Below are 18,366 nucleotides of genomic sequence, written 5' to 3' on the forward strand. Positions count from 1 at the left end.
TACAATTCTTTTATGATATTTGGCATGCCATAAAATATTACATATATTATAAAATGGAACAAATGCCATAGGAACCAAATACATTTTCTTATGTTGTTGTGAATTGCAAAGAAAATAAGAACTCTATCAGATTAGGGTTACACCATGTAAACTTTAATGGACATGACCTTCCATATTCCTTAGGATCTATGGGTTTATACCTCCATGGAACTTCCATGGGTTGTCACATGGGTTTTGCCCAACCTAAGGAATCACGGATAATTGGTCCACACCTAAAGAATGAATGATTTACCAATCAACCCCTTATATTTAATTAGCCTCTTTTGATCACAAAATTAATTCTAATTTAATTCTTGATCAATACTAATTAAATAATATGATTTCATATTAATATATTAGAACTTACAATATATTAACAAATCATAAATAACCTCTTTTCAAAAGTCCATCCTATCAAATTGTCCTTGTGATATGCGACCCAAATGGACCATGCTACTCTCGGGTCAAGTACATACCAATAATAGTTATGAACTTAGACACATAATCCAACACCAACACCCTCACATCCAATGTCCTTGAGGCCTCATCTTTCTTCCGCAAAGAGAGTGATGGTAGTCTTACATGGTTGGTAAAGAAAAAACCACATTTTCGAGTTCTTGCTAGGGATTTCAGCTCCCTCCAGCTCAAGCAGGACATCACTCAAACTTGATGGTTATTACCAAATAATATTCCTGCTGAGCCCATCCCGCGAGCTCCTGAATGGATGATTGTCGACCACGAAGACAAAGCTCAGGCTGATCCCTCCATTCCCCCGCTCACTTTACTCATCCCACTACAGGAGATCTGCTTCTGTTGCCCCGATAGAGACCGCACGTTACATCTACACCCGTCGGGCGACTCAGTACCATGACTATTAGGCATGTTAAACCCAACAAAGAATAGGGTACAATAGACTCTAAATACACTGCTTTAATGCTTTAAAAAGTAGTGCGAGGCAAGCATGGTCGAACCACAGATACACAGGATAAAAGTTTATACCTCTTTGTGCAAGGTACTTTGATCACCAAATGGAGCTTTGTTTGCAAAAGTGAAATAATAAAATAACACTCTACTTTAAAAACACGCAGAAAGTAAAATAAACTTGTAAACAATTTGATTAAAGGGTTCTAGATCTAGTTCTCAATGTTGCTATTTAACTTGATTATGGCTTGATGTAATTCATGATTGCTATTCTAAGTTAGTATTGAAAAATATTAACACACTCTAATACCTTTGAATTGTCTAACCAAAACACACTCTTTGACTAGTTTGACAACAGTCAAATTAGGTCAACAATCGTCACTCGCAATCCGACGAACATCAAATGTATTAGCCTTGATTTGTAATATTTGACAAATTGTAATAAAAATACAATATGTATTATATATATATATATATATATATATATATATATATATATATATATAGAGAGAGAGAGAGAGAGAGAGAGAGTAAATTACACGAATGGTCCCTATTGTTTGTGGTAATTTGCACGTTTGGTCTCTAATTTACCTTTTTAACTCGGAAGGTCCCTACTGTTTGTTTTTGTTACGCGCTTGGTCCTTGTCTTACCTAAAAAGACTATTTTTTGAATATGGAAAAATGATGGGATAGGTAGGGTAAGGTGAGGAGAGTACGGTTGAGAGTGTGTTTATTTAAATAAATTAAAAAATCAGGGGCAAAATAGTTTTTTTAGGTAAGACAGGGACCAAGCGTGTAACAAAAACAAACAATAGAGACCTTCCGAGTTAAAAAATAAGTTAGGGACCAAACGTGCAAATTATCCTAAACCATAAGGACCATTCGTGTAATTTACTCATATATATATATATATATATATATATATATATATATATATATATATATATATATATATATATATATATATATATATATATATATATATATATATATATATATATATATATATATAGGGTTAGGTTCATTTGAGACCACCTATGTTTTGTGAGACCGTGAGACGCATTTTTTTATTATTATTATTTTTTATTTTTTTAGTTAATTCAAGTTCCGAAAATAATATTTTAAAAAAAGAAGAATTTTTGGATTTTATCATTTATTTTGCATTTTAAAATTATTTTTTTAGAATATGTACAATGTAATATTCTATTAGAATATTTCACGTATTTAAAAAAAAAAAAAAAAAAAAAAAAAAAAAAAAAAAAACGGGATTTTTTTTATTTTTTTTTAGTTAATTAAAGTTCCGAAAATAATATTTAAAATAAGAATTTTTAGATTTTTTCATTTATTTTGCATTTTAAAATTATTTTTTAGAATATGTACAGCGCAATATTTTATTAGAATATTTCACATATTTTTAAAAAAATGGGATTTTTTTTATTTATTTATTTTTTATTTTATTTTTTTAGTTAATTCAAGTTCCGAAAATAATATTTAAAAAAAGAACTTTTAGATTTTTTCATTTATTTTGCATTTTAAAATTATTTTTTAGAATATATCAGTGTAATATTCTATTAAAATATTTCACGTATTTTTCAAAAAAACGTATTTTTTTATTTATTTTTATTTTTTTAGTTAATTCAAGTTCCGAAAATAATATTTAAAAAAAGAATTTTTGGATTTTTCCATTTATTTTGCATTTAAAAATTATTTTTAGATTTGGTCTCACGGTCTAACAAAATTAGAATGGTCTCAAAAGAACCTGAACTTATATATATATATATATATATATATATATATATATATATATATATATATATATATATATATATATATATATATATATATATATATATATATATATATATATATATATATATATATATATACATCGAATCATCAAAATAGTTAAAAATTTAGCTGCACAAATTTTGTATAAATAATAAACATGTATATTATACAAGATTGGTTATGGATTTTATATATATATATATATATATATATATATATATATATATATATATATATATATATATATATATATATATATATATATATATATATATATATATATATATATATATATCGAATCATCAAAATAGTTAAAAATTTAGCTGCACAAATTTTGTATAAATAATAAACATGTATATTATACAAGATTGGTTATGGATTATATATATATATATATATATATATATATATATATATATATATATATATATATATATATATATATATATATATATATATCGAATCATCAAAATAGTTAAAAATTTAGCTGCACAAATTTTGTATAAATAATAAACATGTATATTATACAAGATTGGTTATGGATTATTTATATATATATATATATATATATATATATATATATATATATATATATATATATATATATTTTATAAGTTATTGATTTATTAGTTTGATCAATTGTATATTTATTATAAAATAATTGGGCACGTATATAAATGTTTTTATCCCTGCAATATATTTGATCTTCCTTTCAGATAATCGTTGTGCCTCATTTAAAAAAACCCTTTTAAAACTTCTATTGTGTTTTGATCCACATTTCGAAATGTTTCATCTAAGGAATTATCTCTAGTGAAACCAGTTTCCCCACCCTTTTTATACAACAAAAAGGGGGAGAATGATTGATTATTGTTTTCATTATTTGCATATAGATTTATCTGGTTGTGGTTCATTTTTATAATATATCAATTTGACCACAAAATTGCTATTAGTTTGTCATCTAAAAAAAAAGGAAATTGTTGGTCAATTTTTGTCACCTTTAATGATTTATTTGAATCTATGAAATGGATGATATGTGATATATCTCCTTGTATTATGCATGATGATACGTTTTAATTTGCTCATACTATGGAGTTTTGCCTTTTGACATCTGTGGGTAGGTGGAAATTTACTTAAGTTGGAGAAATGAAACCTTGGCTTGGGGACAATTTTGGTTCAACCTAGACCACCAAATTCAATTTTTAAATGTAAAATAGTTTTCTACTTTTGATTAACTACAGTTGTATATGTTATGTAACCTAGAGATCATGAAATGTATGTTTACTTTATCAACTTGTGCGATTCATTATCATAGTATGAGTATTTGATTATACTTGTTATTTGAAGCATTGCATCACTGAAGTTGTGTGAAACTCAATCATTTGGTTACCACTCAAAACCTATTTCCAAAAATTGTTCTCATCTTTTTTATTTCATGTGCATGTAAATATTAGTCACTCGATTATCAAACAATGGTAAAGAAAGGTATTGTTGTGGTTAAAATGAGATGTTGATGTTGATGTTGATGATGATGATGATGATGATGATGCTTGTAGTGTTTTTCATTAGATGAAACCAACCAACTTTGTTGCTTTATTGAAGATTCCTTCCTTACAAGCATATATATGAATGAACAAGAGTTTTGAATCTATCGAATTGTCATTCATTGTACTATGTATGCATCGAATTTGTGAGGTCTGGTACTCTTGTAAAATGCTAAATTGATAAAGAGTAAATGACTATTTTACCCTCATGTCTAAGAGATGATGCCGAACAAAAAGGATGTTTATATGAGAATGGACAAATAATGTATGGTTTGGGTGTGAATATGAAACAAAGAAAAGAATCTGACAAATAATTTCAAGTTGCATTACATATTGATGGAGATCCAAGTATTTTCATTTCACAAGAGATATTTTGAAGCTTCCATTTTCACAGTAAAAGTAAATGCTTAATTGACATTGTCACAACATATTACACTCTAATTTGTGTCCCTCTCAATAATAAGTATTTTCACAGTAAAAATCAAAGTGAAAATGTAAGATGAAGGACTCATATCATAGGTACTTTCTTGCAAGGGCTCTTACCTTGGTATCAAAATGTGAAGATGTTACACGGGATCCTGGTAGGTAGAGAGGATTTAGAAGTATCTGCAAAAAATTGTCATGTAACCATTTTATATTATATAACATATTGCCTAAATGATCCATTTAACATGAAGTAATTACAACTCTTATAGTATTTGAGAAAAAAGATAGACTTCATAAATGTCACCTTTATATAAAGCTCATGGACTTCCTGAAAAAAGCTCTTAATCCCATCATCATTACGTGAGTCATGAAGCAGCATCAATCGTGTATGTGTAACTTGAATTAAGGAATAGACATATTGTTCTTTCATGTAATATATATGATTAAGAGTAAATTAACCAATTAATTACCAAAAATTAAAAAGGATATGACCAGCTGTAACGTATACTGACACCACCAAATCATTGAATCTATCGATAGATTTCAAAAACCTGAAGCCAGAAAAGTTGGGAACTTTATAGATGAGAGAGAGAGAGAGAGAGAGAGAGAGAGAGGGTCTTACATGGCACTTGTAGTCCATGCAAGATCCTGGACAACATCCAAAGCTGCATGAAGGATGAACTGGTGCTGATGTGCAGCCTCTTCTTTCTATAATGTAATTAGAAGAGTATATGTCAGAGTTAAAGCTTTACAATTCAATTCAAAATGTTTAAGTTAATTAGAAGTAAGCCTTTTTTGTATGTGTAATCTAACATGTTTGGTGAAATCTTGAATTGATTAGTCACAAGAGATCATACTTTAGGAGCAGATCCAACTTCAGCTTCATAGATAGGAATGTCATTTTTGCTAATGATCATAAAGCATGCTGTACTAGCCATTTTGATCAAGTATACAGTTACTGATTAACTTGATTTCTGTATTGATCTGCATCAAGAAATGGAAGTGAAGCAAAGCAATCAGATTCCCATAACTTATTACTTCATGGAAACAAACCCAAGATTTGCAAATACAGTCTCCACATATAACAAGGATGCTTAAAACAATAATCAATTTTAAAACGTCTAATTGCAAACTCAAAATCAGACCTCCAACAGAGACTCGGGTTTCCACTTTCCATTTCCTGTCGATTTGAGCTTTTAACCCCATTTACTTAATAAACAACTACTTAAATGTGCTCTATAAACCTCTAACCACTTGAAATTCTATTCTTTTGCTGGAATTCAGACATAGTTACATCTTAATTTCATAAAGTATTGAGAATTTCATACCTGGAAATCCACATAAATACATCATTCAACCAACCGGGAATTGAAATTAGCAACCCTAGCCTTTTTCATGATAATCAAGCGCAATCTTTATGCTTTACCAGAAAGATCAAAAGATAGATACAAGAATACGACAATGTGACACATCAATTGGATCATCTTATCAACATAGACATGTACAACTACACAACTGTGCCCTAATAAGATCGGAGTGAAGCAATGTCCGGCAGGTAATTAAGGTATTCAAATCTAGAACGTGTATGTACGTGTGCCAATTGGAATAAAATGAAATCGGCAGGGGAACTTACACTGTAGTATGATCGGAGATCTTCACTGAAGAGGGATAGAGATGTCGGGAGAGAGGGTATGAACTATGAAAGATCTGCTTAGTGCCCTCAAAATACGTTTACCAAAAAAAACGGGATAAAGTTTCACTTTGGCCCTTGTAAATTACACCAACAAAGTTATGGTCCTCTTCGAGGTAAGATCATTGGTTATATCATCGTTTTCAAAATCGTGATTTTTATCGTACAATCCTACGATTATAATTAGGTAAATCTATTCTGGTTTTACTAGGATCGTTTTTCGGTAAGATTGTAAAATCGGATAATAAGATCGTAAGATCATGAATATTTTTTTAAAATCAAATTTTAATATTTTTTATGGACTAACTACGTAAAATACCAATATGAAATTATTTGTCACTAAATGATGTATTGAATATGTATTTTTTATGTTTCAAACAATTTATTGTTAACTAAATGGAGATGGATAAAAATGTATTTTTTTATGTATTAAAATGTTTTCGGTAGGATCTTACGGTCACGGTTTTGCAAAACAAAAAACGATCATATGTAAGATCCCGATCTTGACAACATTGGTTATACTCATCACTAACCATTATAGCTGTGGATACCCACCACTAACCACTCCACCCCACATCATTTTTTATTAATTTTAATTCAAAAATACAATAAATTTATAATTTTTGAAAAAAAAAAGAACATTGAATTTTTTTAACTAGTTTTTCATTAATTATAAAAATAAAAATACAACTTCAAACTACATTACTTAATTAACCTAGAATAAAAAAAAACATTACATTAACTTAAATATCCTAAATTGAAAAAAATAAAAATAAATAAAAACTAATCTTCTTTCATGTTGACTTGGTACAAATGATTGGTGACATTTTCTCGAATATTGAAACACACTTCGCTGTTATGAATTTCAACAATTCATGATAAAAATTCACTCTTTCCGGGTACAAACTCTTCTAGCGGGATGACGACGTTGTCCGGATCATACGTGCAAATCGTTTGATATTGATCTTTAATGATCATGTTATGCATTATAATACATGTGAGGACCATTTTTTTTAATTCTATCCTTATCCCAAAGTCGTGTAGCGTATTTCACTACATGTCATGTCTGCTTGAGGACTTTAAATGCCCTCTCGATATCATTCATTGCTGATTCCTGCCTCTTTGTGAACAACTTTTCCTTTTCACTCCGAGGAACCGAATATGCCATCATAAGTGTAGAATAATCCGAGTATATCCCATCACAAATGTAGTAACCATATTTATACGATTGTCCGTTCACCGTGAACGTCATATCATGTGCTTTGCCGGTTCAAAGATCGTTGAAAAGTGAAGACTGGCCAACAACGTTAGTGTTATCGTTAGACCCTGCAACTCCAAAAAAAGAATGTCATATCCATAAATCTTGAGATGCAACAGCTTATAGGATTATACTTGGTTCACGTATATCTCCTCGAGTGAATTCACCACGCCATGCAGTTGGACATTTTTCCCAAGCCACATGAGTACAATTTAGACTGATACCTGAAAATTCATGCCTCTCTTCATGAGCCTAATATAATCTCTCAATATCCCGGGGAGCAGGTTTACGCTAATATTATTGGTGAAAAATCTCATACACACATGCACAAAACCAATCTACACAATTAACTACGACCCTCTTAGATATTTTCAAGTGTTCGTCGGATGAATCAAATGCTATACCGTATCCTAAATACATAAGCGCAACCGCACGCTTTTGTATACTACTAAAAGTTATTCTTCCTCTGTGATCGGGTTTTTTGTTTCAAAAAATCATAACGGGCTTATAAAGCATTACTGATTCGTAAAAATATAGCTTTATTTAGACAGAAACGACGTTTGAATGAGTTATCAGTGTAAAGACAATTATTGGCAAAGTAATCACGTACCAATAAGTCATGTGCGGCTTGACGATCACGATTGATGACCGCCCTTGTACGAGCAACATCAGAACTTTCTTCATCGTGAATGTGTTGCACAACATTCAAGAATGTCAAGATGAATTCTCTGGCTTCATCTGAATCAAAAATTTTAAATAATTCCAAATCCTCCATGTGTTTTTTGGTTTATAGAATGAGAGTAAAATGTGATGAAAGGTGAGTATTTTATTAGGTTTATATAGGTATTCAGTTTTTGTAAAAAATAAAAAATAAAATAAAAACTTAAAAAATGATCGTTGAACGGTCAAGAAGGAGGTAACCATTTTGATTCATCGTTTTATGTTCGTCGTCGGCAACACGAAGGAGCACGTTCACGACCGTCCGCGATGGTGTGCATGGTCGTGGTCATGGTCCAGCTCAACCACAAAGATTCTCGTGCAATGTATACCACTTGGCCTAATACAAGAAATCATGTGCCTTATTTTTTAGATTACGACTTGCTTATTTTAGACTATAATTTTGTTAATTTTAAGTTTATATTCAATAACTTAAAGTCACCTAAAGTCGATGTATAAAAATTGAAAGTTTTTAGTTTTTTAGCTTTTTTATATTCTGTGAAAATTTTAAAACATGCATATCTAATTCGTTTGAATTCGGATTGACATGTGTTTTTTCGCAACTTGTAGTTTAGAATTTGTATATGAGTTTAGACTATAATGTTATCAGTTTTGGTGTAACATCCCAACTCCCAGGTATTTATTTAAAGCTTTCATATTCAAAATTCTAGACCTACTCGACGAGTTGGTTACCCCAACTCGCCGTGTAGAGACTGATAAAGCCGTGTGGATTCTAGTATATACTCAACGAGTTGGAGGACCCAATTTGAAGAGTAGAGGTTGAGCATGAAAACCCTAATTTTTAGGGTTTGCACCCTATTTAACGGACCTTAAGTTCTTTCCCCTAGCCTCCTTACCACCTTTCACGTCCAGAGAGAAAACCCTAAGCAAGCTAACCTATATTTTGAGTGTGTGGGAGGCTAAAAGTATGTATTTGGTGCATTTTTGAAGAGGCTTGGAACGAGAGGAAGATTGTGGATCCAACATCTACATCGTGTTGGCATCCATTTGGAGGTAAAAAGTCTTTACCTTGGCTTTCCATTTCATAGATCTCTTCTTATGTAAGAAATGGTCATTTCTAGTGCAAAACTGAGTCACTTTCGGGTTTGAGCTTGTCACAAGGACATGGTTTCAGATCTGGACTCATCTAGGCCCTCTTTGACATAAAGCCTAAAGCTTTGGCCATTCTCCATGCCCTAAACTTCCTATTAGACTTAGTTTTATTAGACTTAATTTTGGTGTTTTAAGCCTTCTGAGACCTTGCATGCATGTAAAGTTAGCAACTTTACGTGGTAACTTCATCCTAGAAAGCTAGATTTGGAGTTTGGAGCTATGAACTCGACTGGAAGCTAAATGCGCAATGGCTGAAGGAACTCGAAGAGTTGCATAGTCAACTCAACGAGTTGGCTACGGTTTACCCGCTTTCTAGATTCTGAGTAAACTCGACGAGGGTGAGATGACTCGGTGGGTTGATGAGGATTTTCCGGATATTCTGGATGTTGCATGGACTCGACGAGTTACTTGGTAACTCAGCGAGTTGACTGGGGTTTTCACGACTTTTTGAGTTCTGAAGGAACTCGATGAGTCTGTAAGTTGCACTCGACAAGTTGAGTCAACATGGACTGTTGACCTTGATCGTTGACTTTGACTTTGACCAGGGGTTATCGAAGTTTGACTTCTGAGGGTATTTTGGTATTTTGGGAATTTATGGATTTGGATCAATGGTGGTTGTAGGTGTTTGAGCTTGGAGTCGTGCTTCGGGATTTTGATCTTTTTAGTTCGGTACAGTTCGACATTGTGAGGTGAGTTGTCCTCACTATACTAATAGGATCGAAGGCACCAATGTCGGCCCTTATTGGATTATTATTCTGGTTATTGCATGATGATATGCTTAGTGACCTGTTAGGTCGGTATCCTGGTATATAGGATGATGATATGTTAGTGACCTGTTAGGTCGGTATCCTGATATATAGGATGATGATATGTTAGTGACATGTTAGGTTGGTAACCTGGTATATAGGATGATGCTATGATTAGTGATTTGTTAGATCGGTTTGACTATTTGTACATGCTAGCTAGCTTATGATATTATGTGTTGATTGTGTATGTGGGGTTGGGTTGAGGCATACTTGCTTTATGCTGAAGGCCAACAAACTCAGCGTGGACCGGATAGACTACAGACCCATTAGGGCATATCAGTTAGGCCGAAGGCCCGGAGAACGGTCCAGACAGGCTGAAGGCCTGGGTGGGCGGACCAGACATGCTGAAGGTTATGAGAGTGGGCTAGTTAGACTGCAGGCCCGATAGGGGCAATCCAGTCTTTATGTAGACTCTATATGTATATTGTTTACTTGCTATGATATGGTTATGATTTGTATGTCGTTGGTATTTTGGTGAAACTCCCTAAGCTTCGGGGTTACAGTTTTGGATTTTGTTTCAGGTACTTCGGATGATCGCGGGAATGCGAATGCGTGATAGTGCACCTCCTTGCATCTTTATGATTTTGACTTTGGGATACTCTGATATGATACTATTTGAAAACATTTTGTAATAAATAATGGTTCTGGATGTTTGAAAAAGTTTTAAATTTTCATGAATTTTATGGGTGTTACATTTGGTTTAATATTCAATAAATTACAGTCCCTTAAAGCCGGGATATCAAAGCTGAAAATTTTCAACTTTTCAGATATTTGTTTTTGTACTTTGTATTATGTGAAAATGTTAAAACATGTATATCTCATTCATTTAAAGTAGATGTTAAAACATGTGTATCTCATTCATTTAAAGTAGGATTGACATACAGTTTTTTCCATAGTGTATTTTAGAGTTTTTACATGATTTTAGACTATAATTTTGCAAATATCAAGTTCATATTCAATGAATTATAGCCTCCCGAAGTCGGGATATCCATATGAAATTTTTCAAAGTTCAACCTACTAAATAACAAATAATTACCAAAAAATTATGGTTTTTCCAGATTTTCCGGTTCTAAATCTACTTTACCCTGTTCTACCCTACCCATTTTAATATTTCCGAGTTTTCTGGTTCTAGACCCACTTTACCGATTCTGTACCCGAAACCGATTCCTATATATTGGTTCGGTTTTCAATCCTACAAAATCCCGTTAACTGACTTCGAGTTTTTCGAGTCCGAGTCCATCCGGGCTAGGTTTGGACTCATTTTCATCCCTACCTTAGACTAGCTTTATAGGTTTTCTTTTTTAAATATTATAAATACACCCTTAATTACTTATACAAACTCACTATTCTAAATATATTTTTATATCATTTTATATATTTCAATTAGATTATTAGCTAGTTTTTAACAAAATATATATTTTTTTTTATTAGCTAGCTTATAAATCATAACTAACTTTTCAACTAAAAATTAGTTTTTTCAATTTTCAGGAGTTTTTAAAAATTTCATAAATATACTGTTAATTAATCATAAAAAAAATATTATTCTAAATACCAATGAACAAATAATTCAAACGATGGATGGTCATTGGTCAAATACGATAATATATATTCATTAGTTAAACGCACATAAGATTACAGCAAAAAAATAAACTTCTTTTTAAAAAAATTTAGGTTTTATTTTTTATATTGATTTAATAAAAGATGAATATTATTTTGCATTACTTTGATTCCGTAAGGTCAATAAATATAACTCTAAAAACATTTAATAAAGTTAAAGATAAAATAATATCACTTAAATCTGAATATAAAAATACCCGAATCATTCCTATAATCATTCCAAATAAATAAATCACACTTCACCTCCATGTCAAAAAAACAATAATATAATAATAACTAATTTTAGTATATTTGTATATTAAATATTTATAAAATTTATTAAAAATTTTGGTTCATTTCAATCGAACTAGCTTTGGAGCAATTTGTGAAAGCTGAAGGAGTCAAAGGGTAAATAAACAATCAAAGGAGTGAGAAAGAGAATAGCATCTACTGTCCTCAAGGCTCAAGCTTGCTTCATCAGTCATGATTCTTTTGTGAAATTAGAGAGAAAGAAGATAGAAGAGAACAAGGAAATGATGTTTCTGTTATTCTAAATTACAAAAAATAAAACGTGTTTTCTGCTCTAAAATTATGCAAATGCAAAAGCAAAAGCTCATCAAAATTAATGAACACCCTGTGAATTTTTCAATGTAATTTGTCTGTAACCTGACAGTAGAGAGATGAGCGAACCAGGATTTTTATATGCTTCAGCTCATAAGTTTGTTAGTCTCATCATTTACTCGGTATTCCTCTTTTCGAATTTCGCAAATGCACGAGTTTTTGATTCTTTACTACATCAGATTCAGCTCTCACAATTCGGAGCTTTCAGCAAGATTTTCGAATCAAAAATTGTTCTGAATGTTAAGGATTATGGAGCAAAAGGGGATGGCATTGAAGATGATACACAGGTAAGGTGATTAAGCTTACATCAATAGTTGTTCTTTAGTTCACCAGGTGTTCGTAGAAATGCCAAAGAGGGGTTTTTCAAATGTTACATGGAGTCATAAGGTCTCACGAACAACACTAATTATTAGGCGTTTCTAATTAAATGAGGGTTTGGACTTCAGGCTTTTGCAGATGTTTGGGACATGGCATGTTCTTCAAAGGTAGAGTCAAGAATCATAATCCCCGATGAAAGTTCTTATCTTCTTCGACCAATCAATCTCGCTGGTTCTTGCCACTCGAAAATTACCTTGATGGTATGAAAAACATCAATCGATCATTACAATATTCTTCAATCTCATCACAATCTTTTCAATCAAATCACTGTTTCATATCTTCATAGATCTTCGGCTCCATTGTTGCTCCAAGTAATCCCGATATCTGGAATGGCAACGACACACATAAATGGATATACTTCCATGGCGTTGATCACCTCACAGTAGAAGGGGGAGGAACCATTAATGGCATGGGGCAAGAATGGTGGGCTAGTTCCTGCAAGATCAACCCTAAAAACGTATTTATTGTTCTATATATACGACCTCAAATTCACCATCTTTCTTTCTTCTATCTGTATCATATAAATACAATCTAATATCTCTCTTCTTTTTTCCTTTTTTCCAGCCTTGCAGACATGCTCCAACGGTTAGTACCAATGGAGAATTGAATTCACATCCAAAAGAGAATAAAAAATTATGTGATTTTACACATTCATGGAAATTAAAATCACCATATTGCAGGCTATAACCTTTCACAAATGCAACAATTTGGTAGTGAAGAATCTGATGATTAGAAATGGTCAACAAATGCAAATGGCATTCACGAATTGTGACAGGGTTTCAGTGTCATATGTGAGTCTTTTTACTCCTTCATGGAGCCCTAATACAGATGGCATTCACATAAGTTCATCCACTCATGTTGAAGTCAAAGACAGTGTCATTAGAACAGGTTAGTTATTACTTTATCAGAATCACAATTCCAGAATGTTATGTTTGTAAATTTTGTATAAAATTAGGGTTTTTACTTTTTAATGAATGATCCAGGTGATGACTGCATATCTATAGTCAGTAATTCCTCAAAAGTTGATGTGAGGAGGATTTTCTGTGGTCCAGGCCATGGGATAAGGTAAATAAATAAATAAAAAGACTTTTTTTTTTTTTTTTTTTTTTTTTTTTTTATAAACTTTTTGTATCAGTGTATAAAAAAAATGAATTTTATGATATTTAAATTTGGAAGTATTGGGAGCTTGGGAAAGTCAGGCACATGTGATCAAGTATATGATGTGAGTGTTCAAGGGGCAATTCTGTCAAACACTGAAAATGGAGTCAGGATCAAAACATGGCAGGTAATTTCGATTCTTGATGAAAATTAACTTGATTTTTGATATGATAATTTTATGTTGAGTTGATGGATTATGTGAAGTTTTAATTCATCAGGGTGGAAGTGGTTTTGTGAAAAATGTTAAATTTGATGATATTTGGATGCAAAATGTATCAAATCCAATCATAATCGATCAATATTACTGTGATTCAAACACACCATGTCCAAACAAGGTACATACATGTCTTATCATATTAAATGCAAATATGGATATATCTAAAACTAAATATACATTTTGTGTGATATTGTAGACTTGTGGTGTTAATGTGGAGAATATAGCGTATGTGAATATAAGAGGAACTTCAGCAACTAAAGAAGCGATAAGATTTGCATGCAGTGATGTTGCCCCTTGTGAAGGGCTATTTTTGGAAGATGTTTATCTTGTGTCATCTTTTGATGACGTCACCACAACCTCTTTTTGTTGGGAAGCCACGGGGACAACTTCGGGGACTATTTACCCTCCTCTTTGCTACTACTCAAATTCGGCAACCTTCATTAAACATATTGTTTCATACATACCTAATCTTCAGCCCATTGAGTCAATAATGCTATAATGTATTAATTAATTATATTTATGCAAAAAAATTATAATTGGTAAAAAAAAATGTATGCCTTTGTGTTGGTGTGTCGGTTGGCAGGTTGGATAACATGTCAAAACGGGTAATTTTAAGATGAATCGAAATAGATCACTTTTTTTTTAAAACCTTTTTTGAAATGTTTCTTTTTTAATTAAACTTTTTAATTATACTCATTTCACTAGTTATAATTAAAAGTAACCCAAAATGAACATTTTTTTTAAACGTAATTGGAGTAAAATCATCCTGTCTTTGTATGTAGTTATGTGAATTTACGCTACATGTGGATTTATGTTCATGAACACATTTCTACATTGGGCCGAATCATAACGAAAAAGGCCGAATGCAAAATTAACAACATGTTTTTATTTATTTATTTTATTAAAACACCCTGTCTTTGTCTCTTTCTATTACTAGATTGTAGTGACTAATAAAGTCTTAACTCAAACAATAGGATATTGTAGTGTGAATACTCTATTCAATTATAGCATTGTAATCAAATTTTTTTTTTCATTAGGATATTATAGTGTGAATAACGCTATTGATTATAGGGTGGAAAATTATTTATTATTTCGATGACATCTATAATTGGGTAGATTCTTGATCTTGCATTTAACCCTAATGAAGAAGAATAAACTATTTTGTACTCAAGTAATGACTAATAAAGTCTTAACTCAAACAATATAATCAATAATTTTCAGAAAATGCTCAGGAACAATGCCAAGCTTAGGACAACCATTTGGTAGAGGCAAGTGCAAATTTTTAACAGTTCTAAATGTTTTTTTAACCATCTTGTCAACATATAAAGTTCCTGGTAAATGATCACATTCATGTTGTAAAATACGGGCCTGCCACCCTGAAGCAACCACCTTTATGGGCTGCCCATATCAGTCCAACCCGGAAACCTCTATTTTCAGGAACCTTTCCACTATTCCCCAATATCCATCAACATTGTACGAAATATCAGTATCAATATCAGCATAGTATAAACATCAGTAACAATAATTATTGATTATTTTACGATGGATAAAATCTCACCTCAAACAGCCTTCAAAAAAATGTGCGGATTTGTTGCTCTTCTTCTGAAGATTTGGGTTTATAATCACCTAAAATTTCCAGAAGTTAGTGAAGATTTTATGTGGGAAAAGAAAGGATAGTTGGTTCATGGTGAAAATGGGGATTAGCATAAGCACTTGCCAAAATATCAAAAGGATGTCTATCTCGTGCCTTGGTGTCTTCCTTTGGTGCATGCCCTATGTATTCTTCGGTGTCCTCCAACGCAATGATCTGAAGAAAAAAAAGCAATTAATTAAAGAAAAGATTGTTAAACATAAATAATGAACCACTAGCTTGGTCAATTATATACACAAAATACTTAATTATGAATTACTATTCATGTGAAAGTTCATGTACTGATGACCCAATGTTAGTTTCATCATTTTTTAAAAAAAAATTCTTCTAATTATTTTTCTCAACAACCACTGTATCATTCCTAAATAAGAAGGTATAACTTTATGTATAATCCTAGATTGAAGTTGTTTTCTCATGTTATTTACTTGATCCAATATATGATACCATGTGGTAAAAAGCTTTGATTTTGATGAAGTTCATATTATCCTAGACAAGTAGCTTCATTTTTTATTTTTGTATTTTTCTTCATTAACAAGTTTATACAAACCTTGAATTATATCAGGAACTTGAGTCATTATTGTTTTCGCACTTTCAATCTTAATTTCCCACCTCGTAGTTGCGAAACATTGTTTAACTAAATTTCTTGAATGCCTGGCAAATCAACAAATTGTAAGTAATGTGCCAAAACGTAACTTAACCTTTAACGGAATACCAATCTGGGGAGCAGCAAGGCCAACCCCAGGTGCTGCCATCATGACCTTCACCATGTCATCGATAATCTTCTGGATACGCTCCGACCCAATTTCCTTGGGTTGTACTTCTCCGATGGGTTTTGCAACCGGTTTGTATTGTGATTCAAAAACTGTACGAATCGGAGCAGTGACACATTTTCCGGTTCCGGCAAGTGGAAAACGCACCACGAACCAAAGAAAAGGCAAGTCACCATTGCTGCTTTGATCGCTTTTTGAAAAATAGGAGTCATGTTCAAAATTCCTCGTCTCCAGCAGGTAACAGACGCGGTAGTAATAGTAATAGTATATCCTTAACCTAATCCCCTCCAAAATTTTAACTGATTCCGTTCTAAACATCTTGGGTGCATAGGGATGTTAACTTATGACACGACATGATAAAAATACACGACACAAAACGAAATCGCGACGAAATCAAAATTTGAATCTATGTTCGAGTCGTGTTTGTGTCAAGTTTAAAAAACACGATGTCATGACGTGCCGTGTTCGTGACACGAAATTGACACGATTGACCATGTTTTTGTCATGTTTTTTGTGTTTGTCGTTTTTGACATTGTATATATGATTAAGGATGAATGAAATAAACTAATAGTTATGTAATGTTATCTTTGTCGTGTTGAGTCGTGTTTTAATTGGCTCGTTTTCGTGTTAGTGAAAAAAACATGACGTCGTGTCGTGTTACAAAAAACTTTGTCGTGTCGTGTCAGACAAAAACAGACGACATGACTGCTCGATTTGACAGCCCTACCGGTGCATACACAATTACGTAAATGGTCCTTGTGGTATGGAAAATAGGCACTTCTAGTCCAATTTTAGAGAAATGAATAAACTCAATCCTTTTATTTTGGGGTCCAACTTTAGAGAAATGAATAAACTCAATCCTTTTATTTTGGAATTATTGCAGAAATGGTCGTTACAACACGGTATCAAAAAAGTGCCATTAAATGTCTATACAATTCATTTTACTCTTCCTTTTTATCTTTTGCATACTTTTGCTTTTTTGCAAAAAAAAGTTTCCAAACTACATGGACCATTTATGTAAAAAACACGTTCATAACTAGAAACTTATCACTACCCGAACAAGCCACATCTCCTTGAAACCTTGACTTTCAGTACTTTGGCCTTCCTCAACCGGTGACACTTCTACACGTTGGTATCCATTTTTCCTGTCAACGACCTTCCATTCCCGATCTCGACCTTGAAAACCAATTTCAGTATCTAAACCATTGTTTATTTTGTCCAAACAATTGTTTTCATCAAGTTACAAAATCAATTTTGGTAGCTCAAAACCTGATCTACGACTTAAACCCTGATCTGTATAAATCAGATGAACAATTTTGTTTCTAGCTTCAAGATAAACGAACAAACAAAGATACAAAGGGTCGTTTCTATGTGTAAGAATCAAATAAAAAAAATAAAGAAATGCTTAGCAACCGATAGTCGATGGTGTTTATTAGATTCATGAACAACTTATTACACAAATATAAAAGATGAAGAATCACAGATCGCATATTAACAATTATAGATCAAACATTGAAAATCCAGGACATTAATATTCACTAATCCCCTCCAACGTACATTCATTTCTCTTCATTATCGTTGCTTCATTGCTTCAAGTATAAGCTCGGCTTCACCATCATTGTTAGTGATCTAGTTGCTTTACCTTCATAGCCTCGTCATTGCTACTACTATGTGAT

The 18,366-nt window shown here is 32.0% G+C and overlaps 2 protein-coding genes and 1 pseudogene across 2 annotated transcripts; 1 reads left to right on the forward strand and 2 right to left on the reverse strand.

Annotated features, from left to right (window-relative positions):
• Positions 1 to 4,593: 4,593 nt before the first annotated feature.
• Positions 4,594 to 6,485, reverse strand: LOC145046075 (uncharacterized). Its single transcript, XM_078994366.1, has 6 exons — positions 6,349 to 6,485; positions 5,573 to 5,699; positions 5,338 to 5,423; positions 5,202 to 5,266; positions 5,020 to 5,102; positions 4,594 to 4,895 (listed from the first exon to the last, which is right to left on the reverse strand). The coding sequence occupies exons 2-6, from the start codon at positions 5,651 to 5,653 to the stop codon at positions 4,803 to 4,805; spliced, it is 408 nt and encodes a 135-aa protein (XP_078850492.1). The 5' UTR covers positions 5,654 to 5,699; positions 6,349 to 6,485; the 3' UTR covers positions 4,594 to 4,802.
• Positions 6,486 to 12,257: 5,772 nt separating this feature from the next.
• LOC145046082 (Pectin lyase-like superfamily protein) lies at positions 12,258 to 14,917 on the forward strand. The gene is made up of 9 exons (XM_078994373.1): positions 12,258 to 12,803; positions 12,963 to 13,094; positions 13,181 to 13,351; positions 13,459 to 13,479; positions 13,575 to 13,782; positions 13,878 to 13,959; positions 14,071 to 14,179; positions 14,271 to 14,387; positions 14,466 to 14,917. The coding sequence occupies exons 1-9, from the start codon at positions 12,576 to 12,578 to the stop codon at positions 14,766 to 14,768; spliced, it is 1,371 nt and encodes a 456-aa protein (XP_078850499.1). The 5' UTR covers positions 12,258 to 12,575; the 3' UTR covers positions 14,769 to 14,917.
• A 546-nt stretch (positions 14,918 to 15,463) lies between these two features.
• LOC145046359 (peptide deformylase 1A, chloroplastic-like) lies at positions 15,464 to 17,008 on the reverse strand (annotated as a pseudogene).
• Positions 17,009 to 18,366: the final 1,358 nt, after the last annotated feature.

The sequence above is a fragment of the Lactuca saligna genome, chromosome 5 (assembly GCF_052625555.1).
Source record: "Lactuca saligna cultivar CGN05327 chromosome 5, ASM5262555v1, whole genome shotgun sequence".
In the NCBI taxonomy this organism is placed as follows: Eukaryota; Viridiplantae; Streptophyta; class Magnoliopsida; order Asterales; family Asteraceae; genus Lactuca; species Lactuca saligna.